This window comes from Oncorhynchus clarkii, chromosome 21, assembly GCF_045791955.1.
Source record: "Oncorhynchus clarkii lewisi isolate Uvic-CL-2024 chromosome 21, UVic_Ocla_1.0, whole genome shotgun sequence".
Classification (NCBI taxonomy): Eukaryota; Metazoa; Chordata; class Actinopteri; order Salmoniformes; family Salmonidae; genus Oncorhynchus; species Oncorhynchus clarkii.
Genome location: NC_092167.1, coordinates 21,809,296 through 21,834,179, shown reverse-complemented (window position 1 = coordinate 21,834,179; position 24,884 = coordinate 21,809,296). Strand labels below are relative to the sequence as shown.

Genomic DNA, 24,884 nt, shown 5'->3' with positions numbered 1-24,884 from the left:
TTGAGTTTTTCAGTCTTAGTGGTTGTCTTATTTTATTTACAGGAAAATACATTTTCACATTGATGTGAATGAACACTCAGTGCACATCCTCACATGCAGAATGAACAACAGTACCAGAACAGGTGGGCTTAATTAAAACATTTAGTCTGTTTTCTCACCATAAAAATGTCAAAAGGAGACTAGAAAAGAGGGGAGACAAATGCCTCATTGTCTGTCAGTCCCATGTCTTTCTTGACTGAAACAGCATCACTAGGCCTATAGCACAATACAGACCCCATTCACATAACATAAATTACTCTAATAAAATAATGACACAACACATGCATTAGTTACAAGAGGTACCATTAAATTAACAACCATTTTGCAAATCAAACATAAATTGTCACAGTTGCCAAAATTGAATGAATTGCCTATGACAAAGTAAAATGCTATGATACACGTCAAATACATTACATTTGGATGTTCCACTTATTTAAAAAAATGACAAAAGAATTGTATCCATGAATTGTTAGTAAGTAAAAGTGTTGTGGGAACATACTAGAGTAGGCATAACTTAACAGTTGCAATTTTATAGAATATCAAAAGTATATTTGATTTTGTTTGACTTTGATCCATAGTATTGGTTAGATAGCTAACTCACGGTCACGTATACATGTTTTCATGTAGTTTCAAGCATCACCTCTTGATTCTACTCATTCCATACTATTCTCAGTCACTTTAAGACACTGTTTCATCCAGTAGTATACTATAGATACTTCCGATCAACAGGGCTGAGCAACACAGATTTTTGTTTTTTACAAGTACAGTCAAATCAGGTTTTACTATGTCAGGTGTCCATTTCAAGACACAAAGTATTTAGTTAGAATCCCAAAGAATGAGGATAAGCCTGAATATGTAGGTTATTTTCAGGCTTATAACCTATTTATAACAGTAGTTATACCCAAGTATATTACAAAAGTCCAATACTTTACTTCCATGAACAACTAACTATACACGGTGCAAGTTATTTTATTTATCCTCCCACAATGCTCTCTGTTTAGCAATGATTGAAAGAGACAGTTCAAATATAATGTGATTGAGGCATCACTCACACTCACCCATTCCATGCAAAGGCAAATATAAGTACCATATTAACATTACAATATATAGTTTACATATTTATAACTTACATACATTCTTTTCCATGTCACTTCTCTTTAAGACAGTTTAGTCTGAGATGTAGTGGTAAAAATATAGTAGTTGCACTTGTTCTACACTTGTATGTGTACAACAAGTGTAAATATTCTGCCATTGCAGTTACTGATTTCATTCTGTGACACTGATGTTGTTAGTCAGGGTATAAGCCAAACAAATAACCAAGCACTACTATGTGCCACCCAATTAGTATACTCAGTGTTTGTAGGTATTACTGATTGAAAATACAGTATAGGGCAGGAATCATCAACTAGATTCAGCCACTGATTTTTTTCTTGAATGGCTGGTCAGGGAGGCCGAAAATAATTACAGATAATTTGAAGTCTGCAAATTGACGGCAAGAAGCCCAAACATATATAATATTTGACTTTAACGTAATAATTTCAAACCTTGCTTACATCTGTATTCGATCACATATATCTATTATGCTTGGGAATACTTTGACATTTCCAAAATGTAAATCACTAGGAGCTGATTTGCTGGTGTTTTTAGTCTTTTATGTCAAACAATAAAAAATAAAATACACTTTTTTTTGCTCTTGGGGGGGCCAAATAAAATCACCTGCGGGCCAAATTCGGTCCACGGACCGCCAGTTGGAGAACCCTGGTATAGGTGATGCACTAACACAGCCAGGCTATAAGGCTACAGTACTAGAAGGACTGGTCTTGGATTTGACATATAGTAACCTCAGCAGAGTTGACAGCTTTGTTCAGCAGAAGATTTACTGTACATACACAGGTTTGAACAGAGGCAGCATTATCAAACTCTAAAATGCATACATTAAAAATACATTTTATGACATTATCAAAAAAAGTAACAACAAAGTTCACAGTATACAGTCTGAGATAAGTCGCTGATAACAAATATGAATTGCTGAACTAGACTGATTGTAGTGTGGGTGGATATAACAAGGTAACAGTTAATTGTACTCAGCAACCAAGTAAACCGTACTGAACCACAACGGAAAACAACAGCGGTTATCGTAGAACACAATGTAAACCTCTTGCTGAAGATGTGACATATTTCTTATAGGGGTGAAGATTGCAGACCGAGACGACACAAAACATCCTGTTCCACAGATATTACCCGTGACAGTGAGGAGGGCTTTGCCAGGTGATCTGTGTGTGTGCGTTAGCGTTCTTGTGTGTGCGTTTGTGTGAGCGAGCCCAGTCCAATTCCTGCTGTGCTCTGCTGGAGACAAGACAGGATGCCTTGAAATCCATTGTATTTGTTCAGTTAACCAGAAGCCTATTGCAACAGACCAACAGCTGTCACTTATGCACTAATGTCCAATAATAGTTCCTAAGATAACCATCTCTTAGCCACTAACAAAGGCAAATCAGGCCTGCGGTCAAAGTAGTGCACTATATCGGTCTAGGGAAGGGTGTTATTTAAAATGCAGAGCCAGATAACTTGAAAGCTACTGAGGTATTTTGAATATATACTATACTGCAGTTCTGAGGAGAAAACCTGTGAAAAACACATTCAGTCATGCAATAAGGAAGATGTCCTTATGACATAACCCAGAGCCAGTGGCTGAGATAACAGAAGGGGACACTCATTTATTGTACTTTAAATTTGACCAGCTGGGCTACCTTTAAAACTGTATGCTTATTAGCCTAACCTTAATGAATCACTTCATATGATTGTAAAAACTCGGATGATCATTGTTTGATATCATCCAATTACCTTTCTAGTATTTTTTTATATAAAGATGTGCTCAACCAAAGTGAGTCAAGGTTAAATAAAAACATTTGTAGACATCATTGGACAGGTAAACGCTCGCTCGCCATAATTAAAACGTTTTATTAGACCAGTTTTTAAAGACTGACGTAGGAGGCGATTAAATGCCGAAACGTCAATCTTTTAAACATGTCTCACAAAACTACGCATTTTTTTTTATGGAAAGCTTTGAGCCTTTTCCTGTACATAGTCGTTTTTTATTAACACAAACAAATCTACACAATAAAATAAGGAAAATACCGTCTCACAAAAAAAACATAAGCCTACTACTTCACTTGATAACTACAACGGTAATAACAATTTACATTTCCTCAACTTGAGTAAAGTGCTAAAAATGAACAATATTTTTACTTCATTGTTCAAGCAAATAAAATGTGAGTCTCAGCTTGTCAGAGATTTTAAGTCTCAACTATTCCAGCGATGAAAACATCTATAAAACAACATTGTTGAGGAATTCTTCAAATTCAACCCCAACACTGGAAACGTATGGGAATATGCGGTCGGTGTGCGTTGAAACAAAGAAAAATAATACTTTGACTTTCCTGAACATCCATCTCGCTCTTTCTTTAATTCTTCTTCTTTCAGTCCTTCGCTGCGTCGGCTGTTTTGAGGACTGAGTCCTCTCCCAGGATCTTACAGAGTTCGTTGAGTCTGTGTTGCATCTTGGGTATTCCTGCAAGTGAGGATTCGAGGCGCTGTTTCTCCTCGGTCAGGGAGAGACGAGTAGCGGTGTCCAGCTGCTCAAACCTCCATCCTCCCTCACCATCAAACTGTAACAGGTGGGTGTGGTACTTCCTGTAGGTATGAAAAGTAGAGAAAGAATATGGGTTAAGGATGGGATTATTTCATGGTTGCGCTAGGTTTCTCATTTTAATTCATTCATTATCCAGTCCAAGCACAACATTATTTCCAAATAGTATACAATTGTCGTTGGCCTTATGGTTGTGTTATGTTATGAAACATTATTGCAGTGTTAATGATGGTGCATGTCTTCTGTTCTATTCTGGTTGCAGTTATGTTGTGATTATTTTGTGCTGTGCCCAGCCTTGTAGTGTCATGTCATGTTGTGGAAAATGTCATAGGGTTATTAAGTGACTGCTAAGGTTAAACAAGCAACTAAATAGCAGCAGCAATCTCCTGAGAGGAACAGACTTGCACAATATTGTGGTAGTACTGTTTGTGTTTGCGCTGCAATCATGTTTAATGCCTGAGGCTAACTCGGAGAAAATACAGAACAGAGCACTGCTGACGTGACAACTAGTGGTGCATTTGCTTGATGTTTAGCATAGTTTTTTTTTTTTACATTTCCTTTTTTATTTTTCTACAGGTTTCTATACAGTTTTCCTTTAAAACTGTTCTACAGTGTTCTGTACAGAATCTGTGTGCTTCAAGACAAAAAGCGGCATAAAATATTACACATTGAAGAAACTATCTGACTAGTCTTGCTTGCCATTCTCATGGTGCTCTGCCTAAGTATCGGGGAGACACAGCGGCTGTCGGAAGAGACACGATGACTGCATTTACACAGGCAGCCCAATTCTGATATTTTTTCACAAATTGGTCTTTTGACCAATCGGAACAGCTCTGAAAAATATCTGACGTGAAAAGATCTGATCAAAATACCAATTAGTGGAGAAAATATCAGAATTGGGCTGGACAGACTGGTCCAGATATGATATATATCTCTTACCAGAGGGAAGGCCTGTGGGTGATTGACAGTAATGATATCCCAGCATCCTTTGCAGCCTGGAATATTTTTCCCTCCACGTCAATGCTGACAGCACTGGTGCACTCATCCAACAGGGCATACTTTGGCCTGACACACAAGAAAATGGAATTTAGTAATTTATAACTCTCTAATGAACAATGAATTAAATCAACTAGCCACCATTCAATCAGCTATCAAACAAGAGAGGAATATGGGCTATTCAATCAACAGCACCTCTAAATATCTACTATTATGTTTTTCCAACAGGGTATAAGAAGGCCTAAGATGGCAGGCCAAGTCTCACCTGTTGTAGAACATGCGAGCCATGCCCATCCTCTGTTTCTCTCCCCCAGACAACACATCCTTCCAGTCCATCTCTGCATCCCAACCTACACACAGATAAACAGACACACATCACAGTCAGCTAATATCGGAAGTACTGTCATTGACTACAGTTTATTCTCCATTGGAATAAGAACAACGCAAAGGGTTTAAATTGTGTGTAACCGTGGTACCAACTGTGGTGAAAGTTCAAGAATATTCAATAGGAGAAATACGCAAACACGCTCACAATCAAAGCAAATTGTATTTGTCAAATGCGCCGAATACAACAGGTGTAGGTAGACCTTACAGTGAAATGCTTACTTACAAGCCCTAACCAACAATGCAGTAATTTTTTATTTATTACAAAAACACCACCAACAAAAAATCAGAATAAGAAATAAAAGTAACAAATAATTAAAGATAGAGCTGATTGTTGGAGAATAACAGGACCACTGGTCTCCAATTAAACTACACTCTACATTTCCTTAATAAAACCAATGATATAGAGAGGGATAGACTGATGCCACTAGAAAAATACAGAAATAACTTATTGAGTGGTCAAATGCACTACAGACTGCGCATAAGAGACACAAAAACGTTTTGAGGAAGGATGTGTTAGCGGAACTAAGACGGCCCCATTCAATACATGTCTGTTGTTGTTAGGGAATCCCCATGGAAACCATATCATTCATCTCAAGGGTAAATGGCTTAAAAATAGGTCACTGGGAGTTTTGTCAGGCTTCAGCTACCTCTTTTCAAAGTGAACCTGTTACTACGCCTTCAGACCCACGCAACCTTTTTTCTTCCAGGCTGACTCAGATCGTATTTCCTTCACTGCCCCTCCCCGGGTTCTTACCGCCCTCGCGGGTCACTATCTGGTTGAGGTTAACGATGTCCAGTATGACCTCTAGGTCCTTGTCTCTGTAGCCTCGGTCATGCATGTCCTTTAGAGAGTCTGGGTAGATCACCTGGTCTCTCAGGGTTCCAATGGACATGTATGGCCTGGGGAGAGAGAGAGGGAGGGGGGAGACACAACATTTAGGTAAAAACGTTTGTGTGTGTGTGTGTGTGTCATGTTTCACAATTCCAGTAAAGCCGTCTAAACACCTGGAAGATCTGGTAAATGTTTTACGACTCTAAGGTCTGGTTTCTCTCTCTCACTCTCCATGAAGAGTCTAGAGGGTAAGGTTAGCTATTGCTTATTTTGAATACATTTAACTGTGTGTGTGTGTGTGTGTGTGTGTGTGTGTGTGTGTGTGTGTGTCTGTGTTTTTATTTTACTATCCTTGTGGGGACCAGAAGTCCTCACAAGGATAGTAAAACAAGGAAAATTCTGACAAGTGGGGACATTTGCCGGTCCACACAAGGAAAAATGTTATTTTAGGCTTAGGGGTTAGGTTTAGGGTTACAATTAGGGTTAGAATTCAGGTTGGGGATAGGGTTAGGGGTTAACGGTTAGGAGTTAGGCTTTAATATAGTTTTAGGGTTAGGGGTTAAGGTTAGGCTTAGGGTAAGTTTAGGGTTATGGTGAGGTTAAGGTTTGATTTAGGTTTAGGGGTAAGGGAAGAGAGGAATTTGGATGGGATTCAATTATTTGGCCACCACAAGGATAGCAATACAAATCTGTGAGTGTGTGTGTGTCACGTTTCAGGATTATTGAAAAGCCGTCAAACACCTGGGAGATCTGGTAAATATTTCACTACTCTAAGGTCTGGTTTCTCTCTCTCTCTCACTCTCCATGGAGATTCAGTTACTGAGTCTAGAGGGTAAGTATCCCTACTGCTGATTTTCAATACCTTTCACTGTGTGTATAGAGTGTGTGTGTGTGCATTCATACAGAATATTCATCCGTGCATGCCTGTGTGTGTGCCTCTATGCAAGCTTACATGTACAAATGTAGGATCTTAATTTGAGCCAGTTTGCTACAGCAGGAAAATAATCCTGCAGCAACAGGAAATGTGAATTATTATGTGGATTATAATTCATGGACATTTTTTGTAGGAGTTTATAAAAAAATTTGTTAGGGAAAATCAAGTCTGATATTTTAAAGTGGTAATTACAAACTTTAGAAGCTTTTTTCAAAACCTTGAATTCCCTACAAGTTTGCATTTCCTGCCGTGCAGGAAAATTCTCAGCAACAAAAGAGTGATCAAATGAAGATCCTACATCATGGGTACATGTGTGTCAGAGTCAGTTCATGTGTGGGCATAAGGATGTGTGTGACAGTGACAACCACTGACCTTTGTGGTATGTAGAACATGTGTTGTGGGGAGGGTTTGTGCAGCAGCCCCCCATAGACAGGCCACAGCCCACTGAGGATCCTGAACAGAGAACTCTTCCCACAGCCGTTAGGACCTGTGATCAACAGGTGCATACCTTCCTCCACCTGCAAGAAACAGCATTCACACACACACGTTATAGCCTTGGAGTACTGAATAGTCTCATCACAGCTGATGTGTCGAACAACCCATGACAAGAGTTTGGAAAAGCCAGACTAGTCTGAATCACTTGATTCTATGTAGTCCCTACATATTTTTTTGACATGGTTTATGTTGAGTATTAGGAAGCCATACCTTCCTTATTTTATACCGTGCAATTTAGTGTGTGTGTGTGTGTGTGTGTACGTGTGATTACTACATGTGTGCTTCCTGGCCAGGGTTCACTTCAAAAATAAATTCAAATTTTAAAGTGAGCTAACTTCCCGGTAACACAACAAAGAACAAAAGCATGTACAACCCTACCCTGGGGGAAGATGGCTAGAGAGTTAGGCAAATATAGTGACACATCACTATATTTGTGTGTCACACATCAACATTTAGTAGGATGCTGAGCAGGATCTTCAGTAGGACACACTTTCACAACACTCTGGAAATGGAAAACAAAAATCTGTTTTCTTATTGGATGAGTTCAGATATGACTTAATTAGATTTTTTTTACTTCATTTGAAAACGTTTCATCACCACTGAACATCGCCCAGGATTTTGCTGTGATTTTTCTCACCTTGAAGTTGAGACTGGAGACCACTATGTCTCCATTGGGAGTGATGATAGGGACACTCTCACACACAATGCCATTGTCCACATCGATGACTCTTCCTGCAGAAGACCGACACAAAAAACAAAGGAGAAATCAGTCATTGTGTGTCGATCAATAATTCATATGATCAGTTCAGTCAACGAGAGTACATGTGGCTGCCAGAAAAATGTGAGGCAGCATTTTTAAAAGTGTGAGAAAGTGTAAAAAAAAAAGTGCAGCTGTAGATACTGAGGATGTAGCCAACTGACTAACTAGCTGTGTTAGTGACGAGTATGTCCAGATGCACACATTCACCATTAGTATTAGCCTATCGGTTAGAGCGTTGGGCTACTAACCGAAACGTGGCTAGTTCGAATACCGGGCTGACATGGTAAAAAAAAATCTGTCGATGTACTCCAACTGCTCTTAAACGCTAGTAAAACCAAATGCATGCTTTTCAACCGTTCGCTGCCTGCACCCGCACGCCTGACCAGCATCACCACCCTGGATGGTTCCGACCTTGAATATGTGGACATCTATAAGTACCTAGGTGTCTGGCTAGACTCTAAACTCTCCTTCCAGACCCATATCAAACATCTCCAATCGAAAATCAAATCAAGAGTCGGCTTTCTATTCCGCAACAAAGCCTCCTTCACTCACGCCGCCAAACTTACCCTAGTAAAACTGACTATCCTACCGATCCTCGACTTCGGCGATGTCATCTACAAAATTGCTTCCAACACTCTACTCAGCAAACTGGATGCAGTTTATCACAGTGCCATCCGTTTTGTCACTAAAGCACCTTATACCACCCACCACTGCGACTTGTATGCTCTAGTCGGCTGGCCCTCGCTACATATTCGTCGCCAGACCCACTGGCTCCAGGTCATCTACAAGTCCATGCTAGGTAAAGCTCCGCCTTATCTCAGTTCACTGGTTACGATGGCAACACCCATCCGTAGCACGCGCTCCAGCAGGTGTATCTCACTGATCATCCCTAAAGCCAACACCTCATTTGGCCGCCTTTCGTTCCAGTTCTCTGCTGCCTGTGATTGGAACGAATTGCAAAAATCGCTGAAGTTGGAGACTTTTATCTCCCTCACCAACTTCAAACATCTGCTATCTGAGCAGCTAACCGATCGCTGCAGCTGTACATAGTCTATTGGTAAATAGCCCACCCATTTTCACCTACCTCATCCCCATACTGTTTTTATTTATTTATTTTTCTGCTCTTTTGCACACCAATATCTCTACCTGTACATAACCATCTGATCATTTATCACTCCAGTGTTAATCTGCATAATTGTAATTATTTGCCTACCTTCTCATGCCTTTTGCACACAATGTATATATAGACTCCCCTTTTTTCTACTGTGTTATTGACTTGTTAATTGTTTACTCCATGTGTAACTCTGTGTTGTCTGTTCACACTGCTATGCCTTATCTTGGCCAGGTCGCAGTTGCAAATGAGAACTTGTTCTCAACTAGCCTACCTGGTTAAATAAAGGTGAAATAAAAAAAATAAAAATAAAAAAAAATATCAGGTGTATGTGAAAATAAAACAAAACATATCATGATTACAGCTGAGTAATTTGACCAAGATGGTCGGAAAAAACAGCAATAAAGATACACTGCACAGGATTAGTTTACGCTGTGTCCCAAATTGCACCCTACTCCCTTTATAGTGCTCTATTTTTGACAAAGGCCCATAGGTCTCTGGTCAAAAGTCAGTGTTTCCTATGAGGATTCTTTTCAGAAGCGGTGGCAAAGTTAGCGTGGGGGGGAGGTCTGCGACAAGGTCACTTCTGGTGACTTTTGAAAAGAACATTCTACTCCAAAATGAAAGAATACATGATTATGTTGACACCATCTGAAATATAATTTTCCCTTTAAAAACATTAGAACCTGTAGCCTGAAATGAATAGGCTGAGGCTTGGGATGGCCCATCTGCATTTACAGTCCCCATTCAGTACTTTGTTGAAGCACCTTTGGCGAATACAGCCTCAAGTCTTCTTGGGTATGACGCTACAAGCTTGGCACACCTGTATTTGGGGAGTTTTTCCCATTCTTCTCTGCAGATCCTCTGTCAGGTTGGATGGGGAGCGTCGCTACACAGCTATTTTCAGCTCTCTCCAGAGATGTTTAATCGGGTTCCAGTCCGGGCTCTGGCTGGGCCAATCAAGGACATTCAGAGACTTGTTCCGAAGCCACTCCTACATTGTCTTGGCTGTGTGCTTAGGGTCGTTGTCCTGTTGGAAGGTGAACCTTCACCCCAGTCTGAGGTCCTGAATGTTCTGGAGCAGGTTTACATCAAGGATCTCTCTGTACTTTGCTACATTCATCTTTTCCTCGATCCTGATTAGTCTCCCAGTCCCTGCCGCTGAAAGACATACCTACAGCATGATGCTGCCACCACCATGCTTCACCGTAGGGATGATGCCAGGTTTCCTCCAGACGTGGCCCTTAGCATTTAGGCCAAAGAGTTCAATCTTGGTTTCAACAGTCCAGAGAATCTTTTTTCTCATGGTCTGAGAGTCCTTTAGGTGCCGTTTGGCAAACTTCAAGCAGGCTGTCATGTGCCATTTACTGAAGAGTGGCTTACGTCTTGCCACTCTACCATAAAGGCATGATTGGTGGAGTGCTGCAGAGATGGTTGCCTTTCTGGAAGGTTCTGCCATCTCAACAGAGGAACTCTGGAGCTCTGTCAGAGAGACCATTAGGGTTGCAAAGGGTCAGAAACTTTCCAGTAAATTGGGAATTTTGGGAATTTTGATTAAATTCATCAAAAAAGTTAGCTTATAACAGTGAACCTTTTTTGAGGGATACACATAAGGCATTTCTAGGTCTTGTGGCATATTTTGGTTATCCCCAATTCAATGGAATTGCAACCCTCTGCATGCACAGTGCATTCTTTCATCACATGTGCAGTGCACTCTTCCATCACATGTACAGCTGATTCTCAATATCTTGCACACTAATGAGATGCTATTGAGCCCACACTACTATACGGTCTGCCGATATGGACAGCCCCATCAAGAGGATCCTCCTGGATGATGTATTTTGGGAGAGTGGTAAGCAGCCTGAAACACCTTGAACCTATAGCAGTAGCCAATCCACGGATTGAGGAAGACAATGCAATCCTGTCTGATGTTCAGACTCTGCTTGCAGATGTAAGAGAAGAAATCCATACTGCCCTGCCCACTTCACTGTTGCTCCATGCAGAGGAAACTGCAGTTCTGAAATACATCAAAAAGCATGTAGACTTCTTCATGGAGCCCATACATGCCACAGCGTACATGTTTGACCCCAAGTATGCTGGCAAGAGCATTCTGTCTGGTGCAGAAATTAACAAGGCCTATGGTGTCATCACTACCTTGTCTCGCCATCTTGGCATTGATGAGGGCAAGGTTCTTGGCAATCTGGCGAAGTACACTTCCAAGCAAGAGCTTTGGGATGGAGATGCAATATGGCAGTCGTGCCAACATATCTCATCAGCCACCTGGTGGAAGGGACTTTGTGGACCGAAGGCTCTTTCCCCTGTTGCCTCCATCATCCTCCAAACCCCACCAACATCAGCCACCTAAGAGCGCAACTGGTCCTTGTTTGGGAACACACACACCAAAGCACGCAACAGGCTGACTAATACAAGGGTTGAAAAATTGGTGGCCATCCGGACAAATTTTGGGCTTTTTGCTCCTGACAACGAGCCATCCTTAACAAGGTTGGAAAGTGACAGTGAAGATGAGGCCTCAGAGTCTGATGTTCAAGAGGTGGACATTGAGGAGGTCCAGGGAGAAGACATGGAAGCCTGAGAGGAAGATAACCAAAGCCTTAGTTTCTAGACTTTCATTTTACAAATGTTTTTGGGAGATGTGATGGGTCATTGGGGATCATTCAATATTCCCTTACTTTGTTGTTCAGTGAAATCATCTCATGTGAAGAGTCAACTCATTTAATTAAAGTTCAATTCGTAACTAAATCGTTTTTTAAATTTCTATTGGAAGGGATTGAATAATTTGCAATTACTTCTACTTATGATACGGTAAAGGGTTTATGTTTCTGTCTCCATATGATATGGTAAATATATCCAATGCAAAAAACATCTAGATTTAAATGCATTAATATTAACTTGCATATATTTCCATAAATTCCAATATATTCCCATATATTCCCGTTAATTCTCACGGAAAGTTTCCACCTCTGAATATTCCCCAAAATGTGCAACCCTAGTGACCATCAGGTTCTTGGTCACCTCCCTGACCAAGGCCCTTCTCCCCCGAATGCTCAGTTTGGCCAGGCGGCCAGCTCGAGGAAGAGTCTTGGTGGTTCCAAACTTCTTCCGTTTAAGAATGATGGAGGCCACTGTGTTCCTGGGGACCTTCAACGCTGCTGAAATGTTTTAGTACCCTTCCCCAGATTTGTGCCTCAACACAATCCTGTCTTGGAGCTCTAAGAACAATTCCTTCAACCTCATGGCTTGGTTTTTGCTCTGACATGTACTGTCAACTGCGGGATCTTATATAGACAGGTGAGTGCCTTTCCAAATCATATCCAATCAACTGAATTTACCACAGGTGGACTCCAATCAAGTTGAAGGAACATCTCAAGGATGATCAATGTGAACAGGATAAACCTGAGCTCAATTTCGAGTTTCTTAGCAAAGGGTCTGAATACTTGTGTAAATAAGGTATTTCTGTTTTTATTTTTAATACATTTGCAAACATTTCTCAAACCTTGTTGTAGCTTTGTCATTACGGGGTATTGATGAGGAAAACATTTCTTTAATACATTTTAGAATAAGGCTGTAACGTAACAAAGTTGGGAAAAAGTCAATGGGTCTGAATACTTTCCCAACGTACTGTACCTAATTGAAACCCCCCAAAAGACTGAATGCATAAAGTGATACAGATATATGTTGTAACTTGTCACTCCAGGCGACTGAACATTTTAGAGGCCCTACTCCTGGCCGCAGAGAACAAATGTAGCTGTTTTAAAATTCTACACATTCTGTCACGGGGTGGAGAGAAAACATTTAAGTTTTAAAGCAAATTTCCTGCAATTTTATACATTTTGCCATGTGGCTGAGGGAAAATGTGCCGATTAGAGCAAATTTCCTGCAATTCTACACACTTATGCATAATGCCATGCAATTTTGGGAATTTTAGATTCTGCCTGACTGTCTAGCTTTAATTTGGTGATTGTCAGTTCTCAAAGATGACCATATTTAATTTTTAATATATAGATCCGTTATCTTTTATACATACTTTCTCTGTTTTAGTCATTTAACTTCACACTGAAAACGTTTTACCATGGCGATTTCTTTTTTATATACGCTGAATAGAAAAAAATATCGGCACGGCATGAAGCTGGTTGAGAGAATGCCAAGAGTGTGCAAAGATGTCATCAAGGCGAAGGAAGGGTGGCTACTTAAAAGAATCTCAAATATAAAATACATTTTGATTTGTTTAACACTTATTTGGTTTCTACATTATTCCATATGTGTTATTTCATAGTTTTGATGTCTTCCCTATTATTCTACAATGTAGAAAATAGTACAAATAAATAAAAACCCTTGAATGAGTAGGTGTGTCCAAACTTTTGACTGGTACTGTATACATACAGTTGAAGTCTGAAGTTTACATACACTTAGGTTGGAGTCATTAAAACTAATTTTTCAACCACTCCACAAATTTCTTGTTAACAAACTATAGTTTTGGTTCATCCTTGGGAGCAATTTCCAAATGCCTGAAGGTACCACGTTCATCTGTACAAACAATAGTACGCAAGTATAAACACCATGGGACCACGCAGCCGCCATACCGCTCAGGAAGGAAACGCGTTCTGCCTCCTAGAGATGAACAAACTTTGGTGCGAAAAGTGCAAATCAATCCCAGAACAACAGCAAAGGACCTTGTGAAGATACTGGAGGAAACAGGTACAAAGTATCTATATCCACAGTAAAATGAGTCCTTATCGAAATAACCTGAAACGCCGCTCATCAAGGAAGAAGCCACGGCTCCAAAACCACAATAAAAAAGCCAGACTACGGTTTGCAACTGCAAAGTACAAAGATCGTACTTTTTGGAGAAATGTCCTCTGGTCTGATGAAACAAAAATAGAACTGTTTGGTCATAATGACCATCGTTATGTTTGGAGGGAAAAGGGGGAGGCTTGCAAATGAAGCAACATTGGAGCAACATCTCAAGACATCAGTCAGGAAGTTAAAACTTGGTCGCAAATGGCCCCAAGCATATTTCCAAAGGTTGTGGCAAAATGGCTTAAGGACAACAAAGTCAAGGTATTGGAGTGGCCATCACAAAGTCTTGACCTCAATCCAATAGAAATTTTGTGGGCAGAACTGAAAAAGCGTGTACGGGCAAGGATTGCCTACAAACCTGACTCAGATACACCAGCTCTGCCAGGAGGAATGGGACAAAATTCACCCAACTTATTGTGGGAAGCTTGTGGAAGGCTACCCGAAACGTTTGACCCAAGTTAAACAATTTATAGGCAATGCTACCAAATACTAATTGAGTGTATGTAAACTTCTGACCCATTGGGAATGTGATGAAAGAAATACAAGCTGAAATAAATAATTCTCTCTACTATTATTCTGACATTTCACATTCTTACAATAAAGTGGGGATCCTAACTGACCTAAGACAGGGAATTTTTACTAGGATTAAAGGTCAGGAATTGTGGAAAAACTGAGTTTAAATGTATTTGGCTAAGGTGTATGTAAACTTCTGACTTCAACTATATATATATGCGGCAACGATTTAGAAGCGGTGGCCTGCCACTGGTAAATGAATATGGAGAAACACTGAAAGTAGTGCACTATATAGGTAATAGGGTGCCATTTGGGGCGGACGCTATGTCTCTCTGTAACCTTTAAAAAAATATGTTGATTTAACGTATACTGTAATTGTAAAGCAACAAGATGCAATAGGATTGTGAGTTTGCTCAACAAAATAGCATTAAAGTTGATTCAACGTACAATTGTAAGGCAACAAGCTGCAGTTGGATAGTGAGTTTGCTCAACATTTGTGCATATACAGTGAGCTCCAAAAGTATAGGAACAGTAACTTTTTCGTTGTTGTTTTGTCTCTGTATTCCAGCACTTTGGATATGAAATGATACAATGACTACGAGGTTAAAGTGACTGTCAGCCTTAATTTAAGGGTATTTTCATCCATATCGGGTGAAAAACGTTTTAGAAATTACAGCACTTTTGTACATTGCCGCCCCCCACATTTTAGGGAACCAAATGTATTGGGACAAAATCACTTAAATGTGTATTAAAGTATTTGATCCAGTATTACTACCACGCAACAACTACATCAATCTTGTGACTACAAATTTGTTGGATGCATTTGCTGTTTATTTTGGTTGTTTCAGATTATTTTGTGCCCAATAGAAATGAATGGTAAATATTGTGTCATTTTGGAGTCCCTTTTATTGTAAATAAGAATAGATTGTGTTTCTGAACACTTCTTCATTCATGTGGATGCTATCGTGATTACGGAATATCCTGAATGAATCGCGAATAATGACGTTACCGATGCACAATTATCATTGAGGCTGGTAACCCTACGGCTGCTGGCTCTCTCCCTGCATGCAGCTCGGGGATTCGAACCGGCAACCTTTCGGTTACCAGGAAACTGGCCCGCCTCTCTAACCCAGATGCTACCACCAACCCCTGTAGTAAAGTGGTATACTATGGTATAGTTGTGTACTGAATAGGGAATAGCATGACATTTAAGTGTCTCAGAATGTGTATGTGTATCCGCTGGACAAATGTGTACTAAATGATTAACATCTCAGACAGTCTACCTTTGATTTCCAAAGGCCCATCGATGTGCATCTCTGGCCTGGCCACGTTCTTCTTCTCTCCTGTTCCCGTGGTAGATGCGGACGAGCGCTTGTACATGCCCCTCTGCACCTCGCCAAACACCAGGAACATGTTGTAGACGCGCGTTGTGTAGCCTGCCAGCTCTGTGACCTATTACAGACAACCAGAAAGGTCAGAGGTCATTCGTTGAGGTAAATAACACTGGAGTCAGACTGAACAGAAAGGGGTCAGTTAGGTCATCTTACCCAATAGAGTTCCCTACCATTGCCCAAAAGTAGATGCTTACAAAGAAGAGCAGTGTGTGTGTCTTTGGGAAAACACTTACATTAATGCACGTGAACTACGGGAGCAGCCAGCAGCAGAGCTTCGTGTATAGCAGTGTATTGCAGTGTGCACTGAAAATCTGGTCAGGATAACAGTACAAGGTGAAGGGACATTATTTGATCAGATGATGCAAAAGCCCTCTGTATAATTTATGCAACTCATTTTCACTCATAGCTTAATATGACTCTAAACAATGGCTGTTTTTGTTTTTTAATAGCTGCTTGTATCTGTGTTTAGGGAACACACAGTACTGATGATGGCCCGGGGCCTTCCTACAGATAACATAGCCTGTATAATGGGATGGCTGTACACTCTTAGAAAAAAGGATTCTAGAAGGGTTCTGCAGCTGTCCCCATAGGAGAACCCTTTTCAGTTCCAGGTAAAAACCCTTTTGGGTTCCATGTACAACCCTCTGTGGAAAGGGTTCTATTTTTTTTTTTTTATAATCATTTTTTTTACCTTTATTTAACTAGGCAAGTCAGTTGAGAACAAATTCTTATTTACAATGACGGCCTTCCCCGGCCACACCCAGACGACGCTGGGCCAATTGTGCGCCGCCCTATGGGACTCCCAATCACGGCCGGATGTGATACAGCCTGGATGACTGCGACCCAAAAGGGTTTTACCTGGAACCAACAGTGGTTCTTCAAAAGGTTATCCCATGGGAACAGCCGAAGAAGCGTTTTTTTTTGTTCTAGATAGCACCTTTTTTTTTTTGGCCTAGACATTACAGAGGATGCACAGTCTACAGTGCTGCATGCCGACAAAAATCGAATCAGTCATATATACGTGATTTAACTGAGTTGCATGCAAAACCTCAAACATTTCAAGGAGATCTCTTCCAGGTTAGTTAGGGTGCTGTTGGATTGGTAATGAGGAGCTGAACCCAGCCAGACAGGCTACATGGGTTGTGGCAGGCAGCCTCTGGGGCTGGCTGGCTGGCTGTGTTAACTCTCTCCTGGGAGAGAGGGCTACTAGGTGTAGTCTTCCCTGGTGTAGGATTATAATTATAAACCAGATGGAGGTTTATTCACAGCTAGGCAAAGCCAGCCAGCCAGCAGAGTGGCACAGGGGGAAAGCCTTAAAGTGACAGCACTTGAACAATATTCAATCTTGTTCAAATCTGTACACCCCCAGGAAGAATATGACATTTAAAAAATAAAAAAAATAAAACATTTTCTGACAAGCGAGAATTTTTCACGTTTTCATAAACTCATAGAATGTTTGGGAATGATGTAGTAAGGCATTTGTGACATTTCTATAGCCATATAGAGTGGGAAAGCGGCCGTGTGTTTGGACAATTAAGATGCTGGAGTAATTAAAACAGAATAAACACATCTGTCCTGTCCAGGACCGGAGTCTACGCAGACCTGCGCGCCATAGCCAATCAGAGCTACAGTAGGCCTATATACAAACAAGCCATTTGCCACATGGGCCTGACGATCATTCACTTTGAACTGGACTGTGTGTTTACAGGCAGTAGCAACAGCGCAACTTTAGATCATTAGAAATCATTCGACAAAAGCCACTAAATTCACCTGAATGGATTTCTGCAAATACCGTATGTAAATACCACTGGATTCTTACATTTGGGAACTTTAAAATCCTATTGATCAAACAACCATGAAATGGTAGCCCTCGTATGCCTATGCACATCAACAAGATCAACAACTAATGCTAGCCAGAGTGGCAGGAGCTAAAATCTAATTAGGGAACATTATATAAACCCTCTCAAACTTTTTCAGTGGCCATCAAAATTGCACTGATAAACGATGGGGAATAGTAGCTTGCTAGTCCTCCTGCAGCTGGCCTGCCAATGCATGCTTGTCCCAACCCACATATTGATAACTGAATGGGAACTTGCCTGCCTGCCCTCCCATTTTATCAATGCCAAATACATTTGATTGACAACTAAGAGATGTGCTGACTGTGGATAACATTCATTCAAGTTCACCATAAGTAGCTAGCGAGTCATCTATGCACTTAATTAGCGAATGGAGGACACGTTTCCCTTGCTTCATTTTCATGCCAGCCAGGTCGGCTATACTCCTGTTGTAAAGATAAACAATGTGCTTAATATTAGGAAAGTTGAGAAATAAATATAGTAGGCCCAGCCTATAGAATGCTGATGGGATCCTCCTCTTTTTAATAGTGGCCATCCCTTTGTTTTCTCGCGCAATTGCATAGCCTATAGAACCACCTGGTGATTTACTCAATAAATTACTAGTAGTTTATAAATAGAGTGTATGACTCTCTTTCTTTAGATGTATTGGTGTAGATGGTGTAGGCTATAATACATGGATTTCTTAGACTTTTTAAAATGCAGATGCAACAGTGGCTTGTAGGTGGCTTGTAGGTGTCACGCTGGTATAAAGGAGACAGGCGCAGCGATACACAATAGGGTTTTTTTAATACACCCAAAACAAACACGTATACAAAAACACTGGGCTGTACCCAAACAAAGGAGCGAGGGTAAACCTTGTTGACCGACACGGGACGATACCCGTAATACACAATATATATAGCACGCAGCATAACAGCTGCACCAACCGCATAGGTACTCACACCACCAACAAACATGGCAACAACAACCGACAATATATAACATACTAATCAGGAGAAATGGAAACCAGGGGTGTGTAATCAGACAAGACAGTCCGGGGTTGATGATAATAAATCCCGTTCAGTGAAGCCTTTGTGACGTAGATCTCCGGAACTGGTGAACAGAATGAGCATCAGTACCGGGGGGGGGGGGGGGATCTGTGACAGTAGGCTTTGTGTGTGGAAGCCAGAAGATGCTAAATGTGTTTATGTGAATTAACGGTCAATTACCGTGAGACCGGCAGTTATTTGCTTGACGATCACCGGCGGACAAAATGTCATGACCGCCACAGTCTCAGGCTGTGTTCAGACAGTGTGCTGTGACAGCGTAATGTGTACTACCTGTGTCTGTCTGAATGTTTGTGCCCATGCAGCATAACATACCATACTATTACATAACCTATTGGGGTGTGTGGCCCTGTTCAGACACTGCGATAGGCTAGCTGCAGGGTGAGCTGCAGTGAGTGAATATTACCTCAGGAATGTATCTCTGGCAGGCACTGCCTGTCTCTTAGGGTGCCACAGCAACACACAGCAACAATCCCTGTATGCACATACTTGTTGGGTGACATCCAAAAAAAACAGCCTAATTATCACATTCTGTCCTTTTTCATACTCTGTGTGTTCTCCACACTGTATGGGATATGACTGAAAGTAGCCTAACCTTCAGCAGGAAGTGTGATACTGTAGATCCAAGACAGAGACAGCGGTCTGATTTGCAAGGCAAAGGATTACAAAAACCAGTCTGACACCAACAATACTCAATTCCTCTTATTGAAAGGTCAACCCTCCCCCACAGAGTGAACCAGTGCACATTTTCTTGTGCATCAGCCCTTTTCTCACATCCATGTAATACCGTAGATATAACTGTCATTTTCACAAATATTGAAGTGAGCATATGACAACCAACACAGACAACGTTCAAATCAGCACTGTGATGGGGGACATAAAATGTCCTTTTGGGCCAAATTCTGGTAACTCATAAATAAATCACTGCTAAAAATATGTATGCATGAATAGACATCATCATTCTGGGATTAAAATAAGGGATTACGTCCCTATGATTCAATGAATGAGCACGGCCCGGCCCTTCTTTGGTGCTGCTTCATGTTGGTCTGCAACCTTGACAGACAGTTTGAAAGTCCTCTTGTCATGAGTGGGTCTAGTGGCTCACTCTAACACTGTCCTATCACTCTATAATGAAACTTGAATGTAAGAGGAGACGAGACAGGAGAGAGAGAGAGAGAGAGAGAGAGAGAGAGAGAGAGAGAGAGAGAGAGAAGAGAAGGAGGGAGAGAGAGAAGAGAGGACAGAGAAGACTGAGACGTCACCTCTTTGTAGGAGGACATGATTCTCTCGATGGCGTCAGCTCCAGAGGCCAGGAGATTGCGTGCGGTGGTGAAAGCCTCTGTCCTCTCGCTCACCAGCACCTGAGTCTGACCGTCGGCGGTTTCTGTGAGAGGGGAAATTAAGGTGAGACACTATGAGATGACATACTGGGCCCCTAGCCCCTTGGCTTTCTGATCAGTGAACTCCTAGGGGGCATGGCCTAAGGAAGGGCCTAGGAACTAGGGAAAGGGGCTAAAGACTGAAATGGAACAGATCCATTCTGTGGTTAGACCAGCAAGACTGTAATGACGGCTCGTTTTTTGTGACCAAAAACCAAACAGTTGCCATATTATCAGTGTGCATGACACTAATTGGGGTGGAGAACACAGAAGGTTGGTGGCTCCTTAATTGCGGGGCGGCAGGGTAGCCTAGTGGTTAGAGCTCCATTCCAGCCATTACTATGAGCTGTCCTCCCCTCAGCAACCTCCACTGGTGGAGACAACAGTAGCATTCAGTTAGTTAGCAGCTAACAGGATAATAGGGACAATAGGATGAATATACCCTAACCAGCACAACACAACAAAGTTCTTGGTTCCTGTGGGGTAACACATGCTGATCAGCTACTACTGTACAGTTGAAGTCGGAAGCTTACATAGCCGAATACATTTAAACTCAGTTTTTCACAATTCCTGACATTTAATCCTATTAAAAATTCCCTGTCTTAGGTCAGTTAGGATCACAACTTTATTTTTAGGAATGTGAAATGTCAGAATAATAGTAGAGAGAATTATTTATTTCAGCTTTTATTTCTTTCATCACATTCCCAGTGGGTCAGAAGTTTACATACACTCAATTAGTAGTTGGTAGCATTGCCTTTAAATTGTTTAACTTGGGTCAAACGGTTCGGGTAGCCTTCCACAAGCTTCCCACAAAAAGTTGGGTGAATTTTGGCCCATTCCTCCTGACAGAGCTGGTGTAACTGAGTCAGGCTTGTAGGCAATCCTTGCTCATACACGCTTTTTCAGAACGTCCCACAAATATTCTATAGGATTGAGGTCAGGGCTTTGTGGTGGCCACTCCAATACCTTGACTTTGTTGTCCTTAAGCCATTTTGCCACAACTTTTGAAAATATGCTTGGGGTCATTGTCCATTTGGACGACACATTTGCCACCAAGCTTTAACTTCCTGACTGATGTCTTGAGATGTTGCTCCAATATATCCACATCATTTTCCAGCCTCATGATGCCATCTATTTTGTGAAGTGCACCAGTCCCTAGTGCAGCAAAGCACCCCCAAAACATGATGCTGCCACCGCCATGCTTCACAGTTGGGATGGTGTTCTTTGGCTTGCAAGCCTCCCCTTTTTCTTCCAAACATAACAATGGTCATTATGGCCAAACAGTTTTATTTACGTTTCATCAGACCAGAGGACATTTCTCCAAAAAGTACGATCATTGTCCCCATGTGCAGTTGAAAACCGTAGTCTGTTTTTTATGGCGGTTTTAGAGCAGTGGCTTCTTCCTTGATGAGTGGCCTTTCAGGTTATGTCAATATATGACTCGTTTTACTGTGGATATAGATACTTTTGTACCTGTTTCCTACTGCATCTTCACACGGTCCTTTGCTGTTGTTCTGGGATTTATTTGCACTTTCCGCACCAAAGTACTTTAATCTCTAGGAGACAGAACGCATCTCCTTCCTGAAGCGGTATGACGGCTGCATGGCCCCATGGTGTTTATACTTGCGTACTATTGTTTTTACAGATGAACATGGTACCTTCAGGCATTTGGAAATTGCTCCCAAGGATGAACCAGACTTGTGGAGGTCTACAATTGTTTTTCTGAGGTCATGGCTGATTTCTATTGATTTTCCCATGATGTCAAGCAAAGAGGCACTGAGTTTGAAGGTAGGCCTTGAAATACATCCACAGGTACACCTCCAATTGACTCAAATGATGTCAATTAGCCTATCAGAAGCTTCTAAAGCCATTACATAATTTTCTGGAATTTTCCAAGCTGTTTAAAGGCACAGTCAACTTAGTGTGTGTTAACGTCTTACCCACTGGAATTGTGATACAGTGAATTATAAGTTAAATAATCTGTCTGTAAACTATTGTTGGAAAAATGATTTGTGTCATGCACAAAGTAGATGTCCTAACAGACTTGCCAAAACTATAGTTCGTTAACAAGAAATTTGTGGAGTGGTGCAAAAACGAGTTTTAATGACTCCAACCTAAGTGTATGTAAACTTCCAACTTCAACTGTATGTGGCATACGCAAATTAAGAGGGACTGTTTTTTTGGGCTTTGTGAGATTAGCACAAAATTACCTAAATAGAATCAAATGTCAGTCGGTTCAAATGAAGGACAGAATAGGCTACCTACTGGTATGCAGAAACAGAGATAAACCATTACAACTATTCCCATTACAACTAACTACTCTAAAACAAGAGGGTTTAGAAGAAAACAAGATGATGTCGTGATGACCATTACCGCTGTCAGCGAAGCCAGTAGCTGTGATGATGGGCACAGCCACCATGACCAGTCCACAGCTACTCCACACGTACTTCATGAGGAACTGCTCTATCATGATGTACCACAGACGCTTGGACAGGATCAAGTTCATCTGCTCCGCCAGGGCCCGGTAGCACTTCTGCAGCTGACGCATCTCCACCTGACACACACAGGACAGACAGACACAAACAGCCAGTTTACATTGCAGTCACACAAGTACCTAGCATACACAGTATAGCACATTTACAACAAATGTACTACAATAGTTTTCACATTACATTCACATTGCATTTGAGTTATTTTGCTCTTGGAGACAGTCTTATCTAAAACAAGTGCATATAAGGAGGCTGTCAATCAAATGTTTGAAAATCACTTTTGGGAATTGGATATGATGTCATGGGTGTGCATTGGATCCAACTCAAAGGGATCCAACCCATGGGTATTTCTATTGTAATAAATACATAGTGACTATGCATGCAAAATCCTCCATGCATCCTTCCTCCTATACCTTGTGGCCCCTGTAGAAGGCTATCTCCTCTGCATTGGCAATGATCCTGGAATGCACATAGCGCAAATGGCCTTTCCTGTGGGCCTCTTCAGCTACTAGTTTTCCGAATTTCGGCGAGCAGGCCCTCAGAACCTTGGCCGTGCAAAACACCACCAACCCAGCCAGCAGGGTCGGTCCGCTGGCGTTGGCCCCCCTGGACCGGGCCGTCTGGATGAGAGTGTAGGAGGTGAGTATCACATCCAAGATGGGCTTAGTGAGGTTCGAGTAGAGATGCGCCACGGATTGGGAAAACATCATTACGTCCTCGGTAAGAGACTGGTCCGGGTTGGTCAGTCTCCCGTCCATGTTGCTAACTTTGTAGTAGGTCTGGTCTGTGAAATAGGTGGTGTAGGCATGGTCCACTAGCCGTGTGCGGAAGGCGAGAGCCAGCTTGCATTCCAGGTAGCGGATAACGCTGTTCACGAATGTGGCCGGGATAGCAATAAGGAGCCATTTCATCAGCTGGATGATGAAGCTTCGTGGTTCTTTTTCAACGATTGTTTTCACAATCTTGCCATCCAAGCCTGCGACATAGATAGACAGAAACGTCCGGGAAATCAACGCGACCGAATGCAGAGACAGCAATCCAAGCTCTTTGGAGACAAGCTTTGGAAAGAGAATTTTAATGAGTTCAAGTATCTGCTTAAAAAATTCAGCGTTTACACCAGGTGACTTTTTATGACTCAGTGCATCTGTTTGTGATTTCACCGTCGAGCCATTTTCCTCTCCTTTAGACCCCCCCCTATTCTTGCATTCTTTCCGTTTCACGAATTGTCTGCAGACGATGGGGTACAGGGTTTTCAACCCATAGGCAGCGGCCGCGAGAAAGATAGCTCGCTTCGCTGCAGTCGCCCGGTCCCATTTCACTCTGGACGCCGCATCAAGTATATTGGACATCTTTCCCCTACAAAGCGATCAAAGAGCTAGTCTTCTTTGATGTTATTCCGTTCTACATCCACCGGGAGTTAGTATCATGATGGAAAAACAATCTACCTCATACAATGGTGCGATGTTTCAGCTAGAAAACTCAACCGCTAGCTACGTTCCAGTATTTCCGTCATTTGGTTTGGCAGTGTTTTATCTGGGCAACACCCCGGAAAGACACGATCGGTTGTGAGTGACATATTAAAATGAGGTCCTACTGTACGTTTTACTGTACATACTGTATCGTGACTATTTGCCCAGCATCTGTGTATAGTACACTTAATAAACTAATGTCATAATTGAAACAATAATAATGTTATTTTGTTATAGAGTGTTATAACATGGTTACTACCAACGTCTCTCTCATATCTGAGAGGGACATAGTAGCTACGTCATTTACGTCATTTATTTGACGTCTGTTGGCTTGGCTCCAGCATCTTTGTGTCACGCGCTGTACCTGTCAACTCAGCTGAAGCATCATTATAATCGGCTACTTCATGAAAAAGTTTCACTAGTAGCTAGCTAGCTATGTTTCATAAAAACTCAACAACGGTCACCTCTTTTATACTGCTAGATACATTCAAAAGTGCTGATAAAATACATGGCCTAATAGAGTTAATTTTTTCTGTCTGATTTTACTGGACAAAATGAATTGGGTCGGTGGTTCAAGGTAAGTTTGACAGCTAGCTAGCTAACGTTAGCTTGCTAAACTAACGTTAGCACTTTTACATATGTGCTTTTTGACAGTCTGGGTGGAACGAGTTTTAGAAAAACTTGTTAGCAAATATTCAACATTAACTTTCTCTTTCT

At 41.4% G+C, this 24,884-nt stretch overlaps 1 protein-coding gene across 1 annotated transcript; it reads right to left on the bottom strand.

Annotated features, from left to right (window-relative positions):
• Positions 1-5: 5 nt before the first annotated feature.
• On the bottom strand, positions 6-24,224 carry LOC139378756 (ATP-binding cassette, sub-family D (ALD), member 2). The gene is made up of 10 exons (XM_071121229.1): positions 23,112-24,224; positions 22,583-22,763; positions 20,093-20,214; positions 15,818-15,986; positions 7,970-8,064; positions 7,210-7,355; positions 5,826-5,971; positions 4,950-5,034; positions 4,628-4,753; positions 6-3,732 (listed from the first exon to the last, which is right to left on the bottom strand). Exons 1-10 carry the CDS (start codon positions 24,045-24,047, stop codon positions 3,519-3,521), a joined length of 2,220 nt encoding a protein of 739 aa, XP_070977330.1. The 5' UTR covers positions 24,048-24,224; the 3' UTR covers positions 6-3,518.
• Positions 24,225-24,884: the final 660 nt, after the last annotated feature.